The sequence below is a fragment of the Capra hircus genome, chromosome 14, assembly GCF_001704415.2.
Source record: "Capra hircus breed San Clemente chromosome 14, ASM170441v1, whole genome shotgun sequence".
NCBI lineage: Eukaryota > Metazoa > Chordata > Mammalia > Artiodactyla > Bovidae > Capra > Capra hircus.
Genome location: NC_030821.1, coordinates 66,462,910 through 66,481,041, shown reverse-complemented (window position 1 = coordinate 66,481,041; position 18,132 = coordinate 66,462,910). Strand labels below are relative to the sequence as shown.

Sequence of the window (18,132 nt, the reverse complement as noted above, 5' to 3'; positions counted from 1 at the left end):
TCTAAAGAGAGGGGAAAAATGAGGTTTTAGAGAGATTAAACCCATGGTTCCTAGCCTGGGAAGTGGCAGAAAAAGGACTTCAAACTTTCAGACTTAAGGTCCTAGACTGCTAACCAAACACGGAGCTGGGGAAGCGGCCGGGACCTCCACTGTGGGGTCTGCCCTTGCTTTGGCTCCAAGGAGCCACGTGCACATGCAATGCCTTTTTGGTTCCTTGCTCTTGCAGGATGGGAGCACCGGCTTTCAGATTTAAGTCAGTGCCAACAGGCCCGCCTTCTGCTTCCCGTTCGTGACTGGAGGCTGAAACCCCGCTTCATTCAGCCTGATCCACACACACACAGCAAGGCTGCAGGAACCTTCCTTTGGCGGGTGAAAGTTGGGGGACAGAAACATGAATCTGGCCTCCTTGCCAGTGAAACAGGGACACTTCCAGGGAAAGAGTAAAGAGGCTCAGACTTGCTTATACGGATGGGATGAGAGTGCAGTTAACAGTGAAGAAAACGGAAAGCACATGCCTGGGCGGGCCCAGAGCATGCCCCCCGGTGGGGTGGGGGTGGGGCACAGGTACATGGAAGAAATAGCCATTGTCACTCATCCATTCAGCACTGTTAGGCACCTGCCCTGTGCCAGGACAGGACCAGAATGTCAAGATGCAGTGCTGAATTAACAGGCAATCTCTGCCTCGGCTGAAGGTTAGGGCCTGGGAGCAGGTGCCTGGTTGACACTGGGAGACGGGCAGGGACTGGAGGTTTAATCAGATCAGCCTGAAGAGATGTTTTCTCAAGGCAGACCTCAGTTCTGTGATGTCTCAGATCTCACTGGATGGTTCACCCTCTCTATGATGGCCACTCGAAACATTGCCCTAACCACTGGACTTCACTGCCCAGAGCCTCAAAATCACCCCCCAGGCAGAAAGACCTAAAATCATGTCCTGTGAAGATACAGCTTCACAGCTGGAAACCACCCCTTAGGGATCCAGAGGCTGCATGTGATAAAGGGAGAGAATCCAGCAGTTAGAGCCATTCTAAGGAGACAAGGAACTTCCCTGGGAGCTCAGCATCTTCCTCAGGAGATGCAGGTTCAGTATCTGGGTCGGGAAGACCCTCTGGAGAAGGAAATGGCAACCCGCTCCAGTATTCTTGCCTGGGGAAATCCCATGGAGAGAAGAGCCTGGCGGGCGACAGTCCACAGGGTCACAAAAGGGTCGGACATGGCTTAGTGGCCAAACAACAGGCAGACGTGGAGCAAAAGCCCAAGCTGGGGGGTCAGTCCTCACGTCGTATCATCCGGGCACCTGAGAGATGTAAAAGGCATGGCATCCCTGGGCTCGTGGCACAGGAAGAAATGCCCTGGAGAGCACAGGAGTCCCGCACCTTGACCAGAGCCCCTCTCCCCAGGCCAGGCACGCAGCCTGTGCACTACACACACACAGACGTCAGGGTCCTGGGAGCCACAGTCCAGCGGGTCTGGGTCTCGCTGGGTGTCACGCTTCCTTTCCAGGGCTTGGGAGCCTCTGTAGGTGCAGCTTTGGGGGGAAATAACCCTAACTCTGCTTCTCCCATCCTTCCCTTCTCTGTGTACGTGTCTGTCTGTCTCTCTCTCTTGCGTGACTTTCCTCCCCCCGCCCCCGCCCTCCCCCATCTTTTTATTTTTTACGGATGTTCTTTTTTGGTGGTACGTGGTCCCCTCGTGTGGTCCCTCCCCTGCTGCAGAACTCGTCCAGCTCGGCCTCCTCCGAAGCCTCGGAAACCTGCCAGTCGGTGAGCGAGTGCAGCTCGCCCACCTCGGTCAGCTCAGGCTCCACCATGGGCGCCTGGGCGTCCACGGAGAAGGTGACCGGCTGGGGTCCCAGCCTCTCCCCCAACCCTCCCTCTGCCAGCTACTTCCTGCACAGCCGCAGGAACCCAGAAACTCAAAATCTCCCCCAAGAGTAGCCCCTCTTGGGACAGAGGGAGGGACAAGACTGAGGGATTTTTCGGGAAGGGGTGCCTGGCTTCTGAAGCAGTGACCTTGTGGTCATCAAGAGGGAGAGGAAGGGGTATGGGGAACTCGGAGGTGTGAAGGCTTCTTCCCAGGACATGGATGATCATCCATCTTTCCTCTTCCCCCTCCCCCGCACCCCGCCCGCCATGGCCACCTCGTCACCTTGTCGTTGGATGTGACATTCCACTGCGTCAGAGGCTGTGTGCTTTCCCGCCTTTTTGTTTGCAGCCCCACCTTCTTCGCCCCAGTTTAGAATCTGCTCCTGAACACTCTGATGATTTGGAAACCTGGAACGAACAGCTTCAGCTGATGGTGTTGTTTTGAAAGCTGCACAATGGAGATGAGCAAATCACCATCACTTTGAAATTATTAGTGAAATAATCAGAGACCATTGAGCACTGCACATTAGGGACACCGATCATTTCCAAACTATTCTAAAAGTAGATACAGTATTTTCCCCCACTGAATGCTTGGTGTCAGATAAATGTGCATTCTTTGCACCGTGGAGCTCTTCTCTCGCATCATGGACTGTCCATGAGCAGCAGAGTCCCTGATGTTTCTTTGTAAATACTCAGGTCTCCCTCGTCCCTTGAATGTCAATGCCATCTTGTACCTCCACGCTCATCCTGTTATATTAATTTTTTTTCCTTTTTTCCTCCCCTTTTTTTTGTTTCCAGTTGTCTAACGGGTTTTCTCACTATAGTTTATCAAGTGAGCCCCATGTGGGGCCCGTAGGGGCGAGCCTTTTCCCTCATTGCCTGCCCGCCTCCCGCCTGCTCCCTCGGGTCACCTCTGTCCATCTTCCAGACTACGCTCATTATTACACCATTGGGCCCGGCATGTTCCCGTCATCTCAGATCCCTAGCTGGAAGGTTTGTGTCTCTCCGTCCTCTCCCCCCTCCCTCATTGCCTCTGTGCTCACCCCTCTTTTGCCCCTACAATTCTCACCCCGATTCTCCCCTCACCCCCTTCCTCTCACACTCTGCCTTCTTCCCCATAACACCTCCTCCCTGAGTAAATTCTCCCTGGGGGAGAACCAGAATCCAACAGGCAGCTCTGAGACAGAGATGTCCACACGGAGCTGGGCTTGGAGGGGTTGCCTTTAGGAGACACCAGTTAACCCCGTTAGACCCCAGTAGACCCAGATGGAGCATGCTGGGGATATTTGGTTCCAAAGTGTATGTCCTGGTTCTGCCCTCCTGGGGGATTCCTGAGGGAATTGCTGGTATCGAGGACTGTGTGCCCCAGACTGTTCCCTTGAGTCCCTTATCGGGCCATGGTGATAGAACCATGCCTCCAGATAGGTGTTGGCTTTTTTTTTTTAATCTTTAAAGTACATGCAGACTTTATTTTTAGTCTTGATGGTTTATATTAAGACATATAAACCAATAAACATTGCTTTAAAGCAATAAACATTGCTTTAATATACAAACAAGTTTTTATATTATTTCCTAGTAAGTACAGTTGATGCCCAGAGGATATTTTGAGAGGTCCCTAACTGGAATAGTAGGCCCCTAGGCAGCCTGCATTTTCAGCAAGAGGTACAGACCTCTCAGACTCCTCAGAATCCTTCCAACCCAGGGGCCTTCCCTGCCTCTGTGACGACCTCAGAAGGCACATCCCCAAGTGCCCTTTGGGGCTGCTTCCCTGAAGTGAGGTTCAGCCTCAGGGAAAAGCGTCTGAAGTTCCTTTAGTGCCCCCTGGTGGCCAGGCTATGCAAGTGCGATCAGTTGAGCCCACAGGCCAGGGTCTTCCTCAGACATCAAGGGGAGGGCCTAGTCCCTGGGGATGTCTTTCCACTGCTGGTGCCTTTAGACACCGCAGGCAGTTGGTCAGCTGTTTGGTGGCTGTAAGAGTCTCCCCCAGGCTCCCTGCCCAGTTTTGGGTGTTCTGTCTTTGGGCAGATATGAGGAAAGGAGAGGTACCCAGGGGGTCCCCAAAGGACTATCCATTCCCTTCTGCTAGCACTGGGTGAGGGGAGAAGGGGCTGCTGGCCTGTCCCAGTGTGAGCTTCCCCTGTGGGGACCAGCCGCCTTCCATGGGTGGGCAGCTGTCTGGAGGGTTCTCTGGCCTCCAAGTGGAGGCCGAGGCCCTGGCGCCTGACCACGCTTGCTCCACTCAGGACTGGGCCAAGCCAGGACCTTATGATCAGCCTCTCGTGAACACCCTTCAGCGCCGCAAAGAGAAGCGAGAGCCAGACCCCAGCGGAGGAGGCCCCACTGCAGCAGGAGGTGTCCCCACTGCTACCGAGGAGGCCCAGAGGCCAAGGAGCATGACCGTGTCGGCCGCCACCAGGGTGACGCTCTTGTTTTCTTCGGCTGGCCAGGGCCCTCCACACCTGGCCAGGGGCCACGTGCTGGCCGGCAGCTGGAGGGACCCGAGCCCGTTTCCCTAACTCCCTGGTCCACGGCATTTAGAAGGCCCCCAGGGAAGGTCTCATATGGGAGTTAGACTCTAGAACTCTCTAGAGCCTGGGTAGGGCCCAAGCAAGCTGACAGCCTCCTGGGCCCAGAGACCCAGTGGTGGTCATGGGAACAGAGTAGGAGTCCAGTCAAGGCCCCACTGGAAGAGTAGAAAGGCTTTGGGGTTATCAGACAGGGACTGATGGCCCCGGGGTCTCGTCTCTTTCCTCCCACCTGCAGCCTGGAGAGGAGATGGAGGCTTGTGAGGAACTGGCACTGGCCCTGTCTCGGGGCCTCCAGCTGGACACCCAGAGGAGCAGCCGGGATTCGCTTCAGTGCTCCAGTGGCTACAGCACCCAGACCACAACACCCTGCTGCTCCGAGGATACCATCCCCTCCCAAGGTAGGAGGCAGCCTAGGCTTTCCAGCCAGGCTTCCTGAGCAGTGCCAGGTGAGGATGGGGGGCCCTCCCCGCTGGGAGGAGGCAGACATCTGTCCAGACGCCATCAAGCATCTTGGAATGCTCAGGAGGGGATCCGTCTGTGATTGTTAGGTAGCTGCCATCCAAGGAAGTGGCCAGACTTTCACAGCTTCGCTTGTTCTTCACCTTCAGGGTTCAGGGCAGTTCCCATATGAATACAAGATGCTGTTAAGGATGCGGTCTCCTTTGTGTTTGGCACTTTGTAGTAAGCACTTTGTGCTTCCCTGATGGCTCAGAGGGTAAAGAATCCACCTGCCAACGCAGGTTCGATCCTTGGGTCAGGAAGATCCCTTGGAGGAGGATGGCAACCCAGTCCAGTGTTCCTGCCTGAAAAATCCCATGGACAAGGTTGCAAAGTCAGACATGACTGAGCAACTAAACAGACAAAAACAGACCAAGCACTTTATTGTCCCATTTATTTGTCACAGCCACTTATGTAACACGTGTGCTCACTCAGTCGTGTCCAACTCTTTGCAGCCCCATGGATTGTAGTCCACCAGGCTCCTCTGTCCATGGAATTCTCCAGGCAAGCATACTGGAGTGGGTTGCCGTATTCTCCTCCAGGGAATCTTCCTGACCCAGGGATCACACTGTGTCTCTTGCGTGTCCTGCGTTGGCAGGCAGGTTCTTCACCACTGCGCCACCTGGGAAGCCCATGTGTATATTTATCCTCATTTTACATACATGGAGACTGAGGCCCAGGGTTCACACAGGTAATAAGAAGCAGAGCTAGAGTTTGAATCTAAGATCTGTCAAGAGTCTGAAACCCAAATTCTCTATGAACCCGCCTCTCTAATCCCTCTCCCCAGCCAGCCACAAGGCCAGCATGATGGCATTCCAGCTGCTAGGAGAGATCTGAGAGTTAGCCAGGCCCATTGGCAGTCCTTCATCCAGGTCTCTCAGACAGTGGGTCTCAGTGGAGGACCGTCTTGCTCCCCAGAGGATACCTGGCAACATCTAGAGACATTTTTAGTTGTTACAGTTGGAGGGGGTGTTACTGGCATCTGGTAGACACCCAGGGATGCTGCTAAACATCCTATAATACAGCCCAAAGACCCCCGCACCCCACCCCAAAACTGACCTGGCCCAGATGCCAGAGTGCTGCCATCCAGAAACGTGCTCTGAGGTGTTCAGGCCGGCCGCTTTCCCCTCCCGCGTGACCCTGTGTTGGGAGAGGAAGTAAGCACACTGCACTGATGGAACCTGTCTTTGTGCATAGTTTTCAGAGACTCGCTGCCAGTCCCATTGTTTTTCTAGCCTTCGCACGAATGAGCCGACCATGGGGGAGGTCTGTATGGTCCATGTGGGGTTTGTTTCCTCCTTCCACCCTCTACTCCTCCCAGAGGTTCTCAGAGGTAGCCAGTTTTGCATCCTTCCCAGCTCAGCAGTATCTGAGTGCAGGCCTGTTGTGTCCAGCTCTGCTCTGGGTGCTCAGGGCTCTCTTGGTGAACAAAATGACAATCCCCATCAAGGAGTTCTTAGATGGTGGGGGCCCAGAAACCCAGGGAGGCTTGGGGTGAAGTTGCGGGTGAAGTCCCTGGCCTCTGGGGCCTTCTATCCTCCTGACACAGAGAATGAAAATGCACAGCCACCACCTCGGAGATTTCTAATCGGATCCTATAATCAGTTTCAGATTACGATTATTTCTCTGTAAGTGGTGACCAGGAGGCTGATCAGCAGGAGTTTGACAAATCCTCCACCATCCCAAGAAACAGCGACATCAGCCAGTCCTATCGAAGGATGTTCCAAGCCAAGCGCCCGGCCTCAACTGCGGGCCTTCCCACTACCCTCGGACCTGCTATGGTCACCCCAGGGGTTGCAACCATCCGACGGACCCCTTCCACCAAGCCTTCTGTCCGCCGGGGGACCATAGGAGCCGGTCCCATCCCCATCAAGACACCCGTGATCCCTGTCAAGACCCCCACCGTCCCAGACCTCCCTGGGGTGCTGCCAGCCCCTCCAGATGGGCCTGAGGAGCGGGGTGAGCACAGCCCAGAGTCGCCGTCTGTGGCTGAGGGCCCCCAGGGTGTCACCAGTGTGCCCGCCTCAATGTGGAGCGGCCAAGCCTCCGTCAATCCCCCTCTTCCAGGCCCAAAGCCAAGCATCCCTGAGGAGCCCAGACAGGCGATTCCAGAAAGCGAGGCCGAAGACCAGGAGAGGGATCCCCCAAGTGCCACTGCCTCCCCAGGCCAGGTTCCAGAGAGCGACCCTGCAGACCTGAGCCCGAGGGACGTCCCGCAAGGAGAAGACATGCTGAACGCCATCCGAAGGGGCGTGAAACTGAAGAAGACCACAACAAACGACCGCTCAGCCCCGCGCTTCTCTTAGGCTCTCTTAGGCTCACAAGAAATGCTGCCAGTGGGGAATGAACTGTCTAATTAATAAGACCTAATTTGTCTTGATCCATTCCAATCTATAATCAAAAGATTTTGTAGGCAACTCAGAACACAGCTCTTTTGAAAGTACACCTTTAGGTAAGAATTAAAAGCAACATATGTAACTGACATAACCTTGATCTTTTAATTTGTAAATATCAACAGTTTTCTTTCTGCACATTTTAATCTTAAGTTTCCCCTTTGATTTTTCTGAAGGTGCCAAATTCCATTTAACTTTTTTACAAGTCTTTGTAAAATTTTAAATGCATAAGGGCGGGGGGAGGTCGGGCAGGGGAACCACAAAGTTAGTGATTTCAGAAGAAAGGGTAACTATACTTAGCTTTTTTCCTTTTGTTTTCCTGCGAGCTTTTGTAGATGCATTGTAGTAGTCTGGCTTAGGAGCAAATCCAAGTTATTTTAATGTACAAACAAAATGGATAGAGAGTAAAAATCCTTATCCAAGCAAACTACTTTCGGGATGAGAAATGCAGGAGTCAGTTGATGAGCAATATCTGGAGTGAAGTAACTCTGGAAATGGTAGACTGTGTTGGGATTGGGGGGAGGGTTGGGGGAGGGGCACACTGTCAACATAGCCGATCCTGTTACATTTAAGGGTAGCCTCGTAGGTTGAATTTCTAGTAGCTTCATGGTAAATGCATCCGAATAAGCCATACTGGATTGCAGTGTTTGTTTCTGTAGGGTGTTTAAGGACTTCCTTTCTCCCACGATTCCTCCTGACTGCACACAGCACCCACCTCCAGTCCTGTGCATGCGGCCGCCACCGGGTAGACATAGAACCCCCACTTCAGTTACTCGTCTGTTATACCCACTTTCATTGAGTCCAAATGCATCCAAAATGGTAAGGCAGTTTTAAAAATGTGAAAACATTTAAAAATGATAGCAGGGAATTCTTAGATATAGCAAATGCCTTTTACTTAACTGTGCCCAGCAGGCTGGGTACGTTGAAAAGCCCAAATATTTTGAAAAAACTCGAGCGGATTTAACAAGGGTAACCAGCTTGGAGTCTAGCAACTTGCCAATGTGTTTACCAGTCTGGGGGCTTGTTTTTCTTACCTTCTTTTAAATAAGTGGCAGTTAACTGGCTTCATACTAAACATCGGAGAGGAGGATTTCTTTCTTGTCACCTGGAATCTGACCACTATACTGTCCTCTTTTTTGTATTTTAGGTAATGTTTTTTGGAATGGATTTCTGTCTTTTCTTTTTTAAGTGAAAGTTAAATTTGTTATAATGCCCATCCCCTAAAGCCAACAGAGATTTGTAGATTTAAAGGGATCACATTTGGGGACTGTGATGGTGTTTTTTAAAAAGAAGCCAGCCTCTTAGTGGGGTCAGTTTAAAGTGCTCATTTGGGACCGAACCTCTCAAGGAGAAAGAGCCTGGCAGGTCCCCCAGGGCCTGCAGATCTCTGTTGGTGCTAAGCCTCGGCTACATACTCTTATGCTTTAATACATAACTGCATTGGATATGAAAGAAACATACCTGTATAGTCACTGTTCTATATATTAACATTTAACACTGCTGTGATCGCTCAAGGACATTTTATGTTATGGCTTTAAAGCAAAGGCATGATTATTAGAAACTATTTAAGCTTTTTTTCTTTGAAAAACAAGCTCCTTTTACAGAATATAAGCAACAGTAGTGCCTGTGGTTTAGCCCACCAATCTTGATGACTAAAAGTAGCTGATGCATTGTGCATATGATGCTTGAGATGGTTTTTGCAAAAGCAGAAATCACTGCAAGGTAATTACGTTAGATAAAAGTGGTATTTTAAACCTTTGAAATAAATGGATGTAACTGTACCTTGGTACAGCTTTTCACTTGTTTAGTTTTTAAACGTTAGTATAATCTGAATAAATTTAATATAAAATGTTGCCAAATTCAATGTAGAAAGAATGTGACAAAACACCTTGGGTAGTTCTGTTTGTGTTTTTGCATATTGTAAAAGCAGTGTCACAGCTAAAAATAAAGAAACTGTTTCTAAAGGTGAATTACTGTGGTTTAGTCGCTAGTTTGTGCTGAGAGTCGGCCTCTCCCTGAGCAGTTTCTGTTCTAAACTTGTATAAATGACAATGTGTAACGTGTCTCCCTTCTACCTTGTAACAGTTGCTTCAGCCTACATTATAAATAAAGAACCACTAGAAAAAAAAGCCCTGCATTTCAAGTCTTATTAAAATTCAGGCTGAGGTCTTGGTCAAATGTGAGAAGATGGGCTGAAACTCAGATTGAGCTTAGAAAACTGACATCCTTTCTGTGCACCCTAAGAACACTTAGTTGCCTGACCTAAGTGTTAGGTTTCAGTGAGTTTGATGTTAACAGTTCCAGTGAGTTTCCAAGAACAGAAACTAGCTGGGTTTGGTTGAATTTTTAAAATGGCTTTACCTTTAGAAAAAAAGAAAACTTCATTTAGTTTTTGCCACCCTTACCTTTGTGTCTGCAGACAATCCAAGCTACAGTAGAGAAAGCAAAGCTGGGAAACTGCCTTTGAAATGACTGTCACAAAAGTGGCATTCAGATCAAATGCTTTAATCTCAGCCACCAAACCCCAATGCTGAGAACCCCATAAACTGCATGGTTATTTGCTGACTGTGTGCTTCTTAAGAGTGGTCCTTTAATCAAAGCTAAAATTCCATGAGTGGAATCCAGGAAACAGAAAAGGTATCTCACACCCTCACTACTGCCAGGCTTTCTCATCTTAGCCTCTTATGCCTTCCATTCATTACAGCTGAGTTAAGCCTTCAAGTCGTTTATTCAAGTACATCTTGTATCTGGTTCTGCTGTGCAGTTTTCCCTTGATAGTATATTTATCAATATGACTTAATGAGGAAGAACAGAACACGTCTGACTGACTGCATTTCACATACTTTTCTTTATATGCATAATTGCTAAGAAAATAACAGCAGCCCAATCGCCTGGCATGTCACTCCTCTAAAGAACACGTCAGTCATATCAGGTGGAGTTATTTTATTAGGGCAAGTGTGTGTCCTGTTAACTCATCTCACTTGCGAGTGTGACTGTGAGGCATCTTCCTCTCTCTACATGGGCCGCTCCCGGGGTCTGGTCACGATATGCCACCAGAGAGGGGGCAAGTCACCTTGCTTTCGGGCTGGGGGCAAAGCTTCAGTTCGGGGACCACCAACCGGGGTTTCCTCCTGCAGCTGCTTCACCTGGAAGAGGGGTAAGGAAGGAACAATTAGAAAAGGAGTCGAAATGACGGTCCGACCTCTCTGCTGTGGAGCAGTGTCAGCGCTGTTTCTACTGTGTCACATGACACTCTGATCCTCACTACAGAAAAGGGTTGTTTATACAGAACTGCATTATTTTTATGCCCATATTTTAACTCAGATACAAAAGCTGTTCTCCTTCACGGTTTTCCCATTCTTAAAACAGCAAGGCTGAGAACAAACCCTCCTACCCCACCTCCTACTCATTAAGCGAAACTCTGACAATTACTACTCCAAGTTCCCCTTGTTATGGCCCCTTCACCTGACCACCCCACCACGTTCTCCTGTCTCTGCAAAGTGGTCTCCAAAAGCACTGTTAAGAAACCTCTATTTGAATGCATTAGGGATTAATTTAAAAGCCCTCCAAATAGCAATCAGGTACAAACGTCCTCAGTTCTGCCCCCTGCTGCCCAGCTACCCCTTGTTCCAGCAAACCTCCGAGACCACCGCTGTCCTAACAGAGGAGGAGACCCAAGGCACCCACTTTCCAGAGCCATGATTTTTTGAACCTCCCTACAGAAAACCAATTCTGGGTTGTGGCAAACCTGGGCCACAGTACATGTGCTGTTTAATAATGTCAATGGGATTAATAAAGGAGGAAGGTTTGGGGGGAGAGGTTACCAAAGCAGTCAACTGCAGAATGAATCTGCTGCTCTCCATGAACACACATGCCTCAAGTTGCCAAATGCTCACATACTTCTTGGAAAACACTGCCCTCCTTGATCACAAAATCATGACTTCAAGTAACCCAATATCCCAGTAACTAGTGTCCTCTTCCAGCTCATTTACTTAAAGGCCCCTTGAAAATAACTTCTTGAACTCACAGAGGCTACCAGTTCCCACGTGCTCCCACCTAACTTGCCCTTCTCTGCATCAGTCTCCTGTGTACTTCCCTACTTGATCCAGCTAGATTCCATCACGAAAATCACTCCCTATGGAGTAACTCCAATTCCTTGTCGCTCCTGACAGAGAACAGCCACACCGTCTACCTTCAGGCCTGCACCCGTACAGCTTAGTACTGCTAGAGAAAAAAAAAATTCTGGAACAAACTGGAGTCACAATGTGTCTACTCCCAGCCGCACATGGGCCTTCAGCACCCCATGGCAATCCTCCCGCTCCTCTCCAGAAACTCATCCCCTGGCCCACGATTATCACACCCTTTCCATGTTCTACAAAAATGCTTTGCCTACTCCCTGGCTTTTCCTTATTTCACTTAAAAAAAGAGAAGCCAGCACATCAAAGTCTGTCATTTCCCCAAAAGTATTTACCTACAGCTTCTGTCCAGTAAGAATGGAGGAGAATCCCTTCTCCTTTCAAAGGCCCCACACAGGCTCAGGATCCTTAAAATTTTTCCTTCTGTACTTGTTCCATCTCGAACTGGCATTACCAGACTCTCCCTCACCCCAAATCTCACCAGCAGACATGCATTATTATTTATTTTAAAAGAAAGTAATCTCTCAGTCTCTAGTTACTGCCCCATTTCTTTGTTCTCAGCAAATGTTCAAGAGCCATCTCTCCCTCCCATTTTCTCCTCCTCAGCTTCCAATCAATCTTTGTATGACAGGTAAGCTCAAGTCAGGGCCACTAATGCCCTTTCTGTAACTAACACCTTTCGACGCTATTTCTAGGACCCTAGCGCACATCAAAGATGACTGGCCCTGGCCACTATTCCTGAAACACTTTCTCTTCGATCTAAGGATCTCAAACCTTTCTGTGGCTCTCTGCTAGCCTCCACTTAATCCAGTTCCTCTGCTGTGGAGAGGGAACTGGGAAGAGGCCCCCTATTCCCCCTTCTGTGGCTTTTAAAACAATTGACAACGCCCACATTTCTATTCTGAGCCCAAATCTCTCTTCTGAGTTCCAAATCTGCACATCCAAAGTCACCCTCTGACACCTGCACCAGATGTCTCACCGGATTCTCAACTTTAACATTTTTAAACATTTAAAACTGAACACTTGATTGTCCTCTGACATCTGTTTTTGCTTCTCTTCCCTATCTCAATAAACACCACCACCAAACTCCACATGTTGAAGCTTAAAACCTGGAAATCATTCTTGATTCTTCCCTGTCCTTCACTCCACACGGTCCCCCCCACCCCAATCCAATCCCTCTTCACATCCCTGCAAACAATATCCTAAAGCTGCCTCCTTCCACATCCACCATGCCCATCCTCGTGCTAGTTGTGAGGTCTTTGGACTAAACTACTGCAGTAACCCGAACTGGTCTCTTCCCTTCTCCACTTGCCCTCTCCAGTTTATTTTTCACACTACAGCAAGACTGAATTTTTTAAAATAAAAATCAGGGCTTCCCTGGTGACTCACTGGTGAAGAGCTCACCTGCCAATGCACTAGATAGAGGTTCAATCCCTGATCCCGGGAGGCTCCACATGCTCCAGAGCAGCCACGCCCACGCGTCACAAGTATTGCGGCTGTGCTCTAGAGCCCAGGAGCTGCAGCTACTGAAGCCAACACGCCCTCGAGTCCATGCTCAACAACAAGAAAATCACCGCAATGAGAAGTCTGCAAACGGCAACTAGAGACAAGTCCTCATGGCAATGAAGACCCCACACAGCTAAAAAACGAGTAAGTTTTACATACATATATCAGTCATCACGAGTGGAAAATACCCAAGGCGCTCGTGGAGGTTAATATAGAGGAAAGTCAAGCAAAGGGTTATGGAGGGGAAGGAGGAAAGAAACTTTTAACAGAAAAGCCCAAAGACCAGGGAACACATTTAACCTATTTCTAAGGTGGTTGTAAATGTTGTATTGAACACAACCTGAAAGAGAAAGTATAGGCAAGACTCACCTCCCGCTCCCAGCTCTCCCTCCGCAGTTTCTTCCACTGCTCTCTCTTAGCAAAGTAGTCAGGATACATCGCTTTCTCCGAAGGATGCCAGTCATCTAAGCACCACTCGGGAACCTGTCAGGAGGGGAAATCACAGCGTCATTCCACAGAACACATTTACATGTCACAGAGAGGGCCTTCTCAGGAAACAAAAATCAATGCATTTTTATAACAATTCTAAGTACCAGAGTTGCTTCTGACACTAAGCCATAAACAGCAGAGGACCAAAATAAAGAACACCTTAGAATGAAATCACCTAGGGCTGTGAAACAGCAAGGTCAGTCCAAAGAGAACTGGCATCGTCCCTCCCCTACCCGAGCTCTCTAAACATCCAACGTGGCTTTATGTTATTTGGAAATACCACTTAGAATACTAAGCACCAATTGAAACTGCTTAACTTCAAGATCCAAAAATCAGTTATTTACCCATTCCTTAAGCACTTTCCTTTGTCAAATAGTTTACTGCAAGACCCTGGCTCTGAGTTTGGAAAGAAAAGTCTTGATGGCATCTGGGAGAGAGAAAACTTGACACTAAAAAAAAAAAAAGTGTAACTGTCAGAAATCTACCTGCCCTTAAAAAGTCGAGTGGTTTCCAGGGCTGAGGTTTGAAATTCGACACACCTGTGGTCCTCACCTACCTTGTAACACTCGTATCTCTCATAGGAGGTGCCCCCTGGAGACTCAGGGAAGATGTACGGCTGAGGATGCTGACCATGCCAGAATTCTTCCTCTGCCTCCCTCAGCAGCTGGGTGGCCTTCACCATGTCCTTTTCATTCTTATGTTCATCAAACCGGGCTCTCAACAAGCAAGCAAAATACCGGTATTTATCCCTTAAACCAAAATGGTTTTGGAGATTAGAAATGTAATCTGCTCAATCGGGCAGTAGAACTGTCTGACAAGAGGCAGTACTTCCACTAATGCCTCCCCGGTGAGTATTGCAACTTCCCAGCCCCTCCCCGGACCCTGTCAATGGAGTGGCTGCATCATTACGACAGCTTTCTTGGCAGTACCCCACAAACACCAGCAGCGAAAAACTATTGTATTAATAATACACACAGCCTATTAATAAACACAGCCTAACCTCTTTCCCCATCTCCTCTATAGGAGGATCATTCAATTCACTGAATGACAACTTACTGAACTTCCTCCTACCTTGTGCTAGACAATGAGCTAAACTCTGGACTCAGAGATGTGGAAGGCAGATATTAACATGGTGGCAACAGTGTGGCTCAAAACAGACCTGGGTTCAAATTCCGAATTTGACACTAGCTACATGACCTTAGGCAAGTTCTGGTCAGGTTCTAGAAAGTGTTAGTCAAACTGTTCCTCGGTCGTGTCTGACTCTTTGCAACCCCATGGACTGTAGCCCACCAGGCTCCTCTGTCCATGAGATTTTCCAGGCAAGGTTACTTGAGTGGGCTGCCATAGATGCAGAGATCATTTATGGGGCTTAAAAATTTTATTCTTAATTTTTAAAACAATAGTTGATTTACAATGTTGCATTAGTTTCTGGTGTACAGCAAAGTGAATTAGTTATACATACATATAGTTTTTCATATTCTCTTCCATTATGGCTTATTATAAGATACTGAATATAATTCCCTGTGCCATACAGTAGATCCTTGTTATAGACAATAGTCTGTATCTGCTGATCTCAAACTCCTAATTTATACTCCCACTCCAACTTCCCCTTTGGTAACCATAAATTGGTTTTGTCTGTTTCGTAATAACATTCATTTGTATATTTTAATTCCAAATATAAGTGATATCGTACTAGTCTTGTCTTTTTGACTTACTTCACTTAGTATAATCAACTCTAGGGTCATCTATGTTGCTACAAATGGCATTATTTCATTCTTTTTTATGGCTGAGTAATAACAGGGCTTTGATAATACAGGCCACAGATGATAAGGGCCTGAAGCAGGCCACAGTGATGGATGGAGACAGGAGAGAAACATTTAGACTACAAATTTATGAGAGCAGGCTATGGAGTTGGATTGCTTAAGACTGAATCTTAGCTCTGCAGTTACCAGCTGTGTGATCTAGGGTAAATTACTTCAAGTCTTTAGGCCATGGGTTCTTCCTCCATTAAAATGTTAATGAAGAAGTGAAGTGAAGTCACTCAGTCGTGTCCGACTCTTCGCGATCCCATGGACTGTAGCCTACCAGGCTTCTCTGTCCATGGAATTCTCCAGGCAAGAATATTGGAGTGGGTTGCCATTTCCTTCTCCAGGGGATCTTCCTGTCCCAGGGATCGAACCTAGGTCTCCTGCATTGCAGGCTGACGCTTTTATCTTCAGGCTGTCCTTAAAGATGCTATAAGCTAAAACATATAAACACACTTTACACAGTGCTGGATACATCCTCAGTGCTCAATGTCAACTACTGAGATTATTACAGTGGGAAGAGAATTTACAAAAATCAGGGTCCAGTTGTACATGGCATGTAAGTATGTATATGTATGACTCTGGCAGAGGGGTAAATTTTGAGCCCCTGAAAATAATACTAAGACTTAAAGCTGAGTGACTATATTACTAGTAATGTCATTAGCTGAGGCAGGGAATTTGGGAAGAGAGTCAAAATGAGGTAGTGAAAATAAAAGTAAGTTCAGCTTCAGAGCACTGTAGGTAATCTAACAAATAGTTGGAAATACAGCTCTAGAGACAAGTCCCAACAATAGATGAGGCTGCACAGTATATATACAGCAATAACCAAGTGTCTAGGATGGACCCATGCAGAACAAATAGCACTGTGAGGGCAAATGGAAGAAAAAAAATATCAGGAAAGTACAGAGAAAAGATGTCAGGAGATTTAAAGGAACTCTGAGTCAGTGTTATCATGATAACTACATTTATCCTTTCCTCCAAGGCTAACATTAATATTCCCAGATGTAGTTCAGCACTGCCTAAATTCCTGATGGCTTGACTTCCTTCATCTTATAAAACTGATAACTCTCTATGCTGTTAACATATGTCCATCTTTCCCATTAATCCATAAACTGCAACAGCTGAGAAAAAAGCCTTGTAAATATTTATTTATTCATCAGCCAGCATAGAATCTGAATGGCAAATTCTGTCATGAATAAAAAAAATTCGGAAAGTAACAAACCCTACAGCCTTGAACCTGGCCATCCTGCTGCCTAGCAAACAGAAGTAAGTCGATGACTTACAATCATCCCAAATATATAAAATCTGGGCTTCAAGGATGCCCTTCACAGCTTTTCCAGACATACTCAGTTTCATATTGCTTAGTTTTCCTCAGAAGCCTTCTCCTTAGACTAGGTTTTAGGATTCTGCTAAGGGAGTAGAGGCCTTGCATTCATATATATCTTGGGATGTTACCCCAGGATCACAAAAATCCGTGTTTTAAGATTGCGTTCTAAGATTGGGTTCTAAGACTAGTTCCAGATGGACAAGAGAGGAAAGAAAAAAAATTATGTGGGAGGTAAGGAATTATGTGGGATGAAGCTAACAAAAAGGACTGGATGAAGCTATAAAGAGGAAAGCTGATGGGGGTGGGGTGGGGGTGATGGTGATGCTTTGGACTTAAGACACCTGAGTTTTAATCCTGGCTAGGCCACTTACCAGCTGCAGGGCCTTGAGCAAATTATTCTCTTGCCTTTTCTTATCTATAAAATAAGGCTGCTGCTGCTGCTAAGACGCTTCAGTCGTGTCCGACTCTGTGTGACCCCAGAGACGGCAGCCCACCAGGCTCCGCCATCCCTGGGATTCTCCAGGCAATAACACTGGAGTGGGTTGCCATTTCCTTCTCCAATGTATGAAAGTGAAAAGTGAAAGTGAAGTTACTGAGTCGTGTCCAACTCTCAGCGACCCCATAGACTGCAGCCTACCAGGCTCCTCTGTCCATGGGATTTTCCAGGCAAGAGTACTGGAGTGGGGTCCATTGCCTTCTCCATAAAATAAGGCTAAATCATCTCTAACTTCCCGAGGTGCGAGGACTAAAGAAAAGAACGCACTTGTTATTACTACCAATATGAGCAACGCGGTCACGAAGGAAGCTATTATTGAGTGAGCGCTGGAGGCACAACAAAGTCCATCTGCGGTACTTTCTTTCTCTTAATTGTTATGCAACCCTCTGCGTGGGTACCGCGTCGTTTTCCTGATTAGAAAACCGAGGCCCGAGCCAGATAAACAAGTTTTCAAGGTCTCCCAGATGTGGGCGATGAATTCCGCATTCGAACCCAGGTCTAGAGGCGGGCTTTGGGGGCGAGGGGCCGCGTTCCCACCCCGTCCCCGAAGTCCTTGAGCCGCCCGGTACCAAGGGCCTCTCGGCCTCTGTGGGAGCCGCCGGGGTCACCTCCCCGCACCCTGGGTCCTCATCTCCCACCTGTGGATGCACCATGATTCCAGGTGTCGCAGCGCCCGCTTATAAAGCCGCAGCACCTTCTGCTGGTGGGTCAGATAGGCGGCCGACGACAAGAACGCCATGATGGCCGGCTCACCTTCAGCAGCCCTGCAGGCTCCCGGGAAACCGGATGTCAGCGGCGAGGGGGCGGGGCTGCTGGGGGCGGGGCGATAGAGGGCCGTTTCCGCTTCCGTCGAGGAGAACCTGGGGCTGCAGTCATGAGTCGTTTCAAATTCGTGGGTAAGAGTTTGCCAGGATTTGGGGCATTTCCATTCCCGGGCGTCGCGCACCGCTGCTAGAGGGCCCAGGACGTGAGCTCGCCAGCCCTTTGCCGGGTTGAACGTGCACTCCGCGGAAGAGGGCGCGGGGAGGCCTCTGGGTGCTGGTAATGTTCTGGTGCTCAGTCTGGGTGCTGGCTTCACCGGTGTGGTTACTT

General features: G+C 48.4%; 3 protein-coding genes across 10 annotated transcripts in view; 2 read left to right on the top strand and 1 right to left on the bottom strand.

Annotated features, from left to right (window-relative positions):
* The window catches only part of MTSS1 (MTSS1, I-BAR domain containing), a 162,913-nt gene extending 153,503 nt beyond the window's left edge, over positions 1-9,410 (top strand). For 3 of the 6 annotated variants that reach the window (XM_018058551.1, XM_018058552.1, XM_018058550.1), the window contains 4 exons: positions 2,661-2,855; positions 4,106-4,279; positions 4,626-4,788; positions 6,494-9,410. In XM_018058551.1, the coding sequence (XP_017914040.1) occupies positions 2,661-2,855; positions 4,106-4,279; positions 4,626-4,788; positions 6,494-7,194 (1,233 nt within the window). In that variant the 3' untranslated portion in view covers positions 7,195-9,410. Of the gene's footprint in view, positions 1-1,712; positions 1,833-2,660; positions 2,856-4,105; positions 4,280-4,625; positions 4,789-6,493 lie in introns of all 6 variants that reach the window. The other 3 variants (XM_018058554.1, XM_018058553.1, XM_018058555.1) reach the window with 2 other exon arrangements.
* Positions 10,111-18,028, bottom strand: NDUFB9 (NADH:ubiquinone oxidoreductase subunit B9). Of its 2 annotated transcripts, none has more exons than XM_018058557.1 (4): positions 17,794-18,028; positions 13,969-14,161; positions 13,293-13,406; positions 10,111-10,427 (listed from the first exon to the last, which is right to left on the bottom strand). In XM_018058557.1, the coding sequence occupies exons 2-4, from the start codon at positions 14,092-14,094 to the stop codon at positions 10,296-10,298; spliced, it is 372 nt and encodes a 123-aa protein (XP_017914046.1). In that variant the 5' UTR covers positions 14,095-14,161; positions 17,794-18,028; the 3' UTR covers positions 10,111-10,295. The 2 variants fall into 2 exon arrangements, with proteins under 2 accessions (XP_017914046.1, XP_017914045.1); XM_018058556.1 differs by having other exon boundaries at positions 10,113-10,427; positions 17,679-17,840.
* TATDN1 (TatD DNase domain containing 1) overlaps positions 17,853-18,132 on the top strand; it is a 30,835-nt gene continuing 30,555 nt past the window's right edge. For both annotated transcript variants that reach the window (XM_005688856.2, XM_013969090.2), the window contains exon 1: positions 17,853-17,936. In XM_005688856.2, coding sequence (XP_005688913.1) covers positions 17,915-17,936 — 22 coding nt within the window. In that variant the 5' untranslated portion in view covers positions 17,853-17,914. The remainder of the gene's footprint in view (positions 17,937-18,132) is intronic.

What these genes read in the sequence shown, in the direction of transcription:
- NDUFB9 (XM_018058556.1), bottom strand. Translation starts at nt 17,779, where the DNA reads ATGGCGTTCTTGTCGTCGGCCGCCTATCTGACCCACCAGCAGAAGGTG. An exon ending in GAATCATGGTGCATCCACAG is followed by an intron (nt 14,162 to 17,678) that starts GTGGGAGATGAG and finishes TTTTGGTTTAAG; the next exon opens with GGATAAATACCGGTATTTTG. An exon ending in AGAGATACGAGTGTTACAAG is followed by an intron (nt 13,407 to 13,968) that starts GTAGGTGAGGAC and finishes CCCTCCTGACAG; the next exon opens with GTTCCCGAGTGGTGCTTAGA.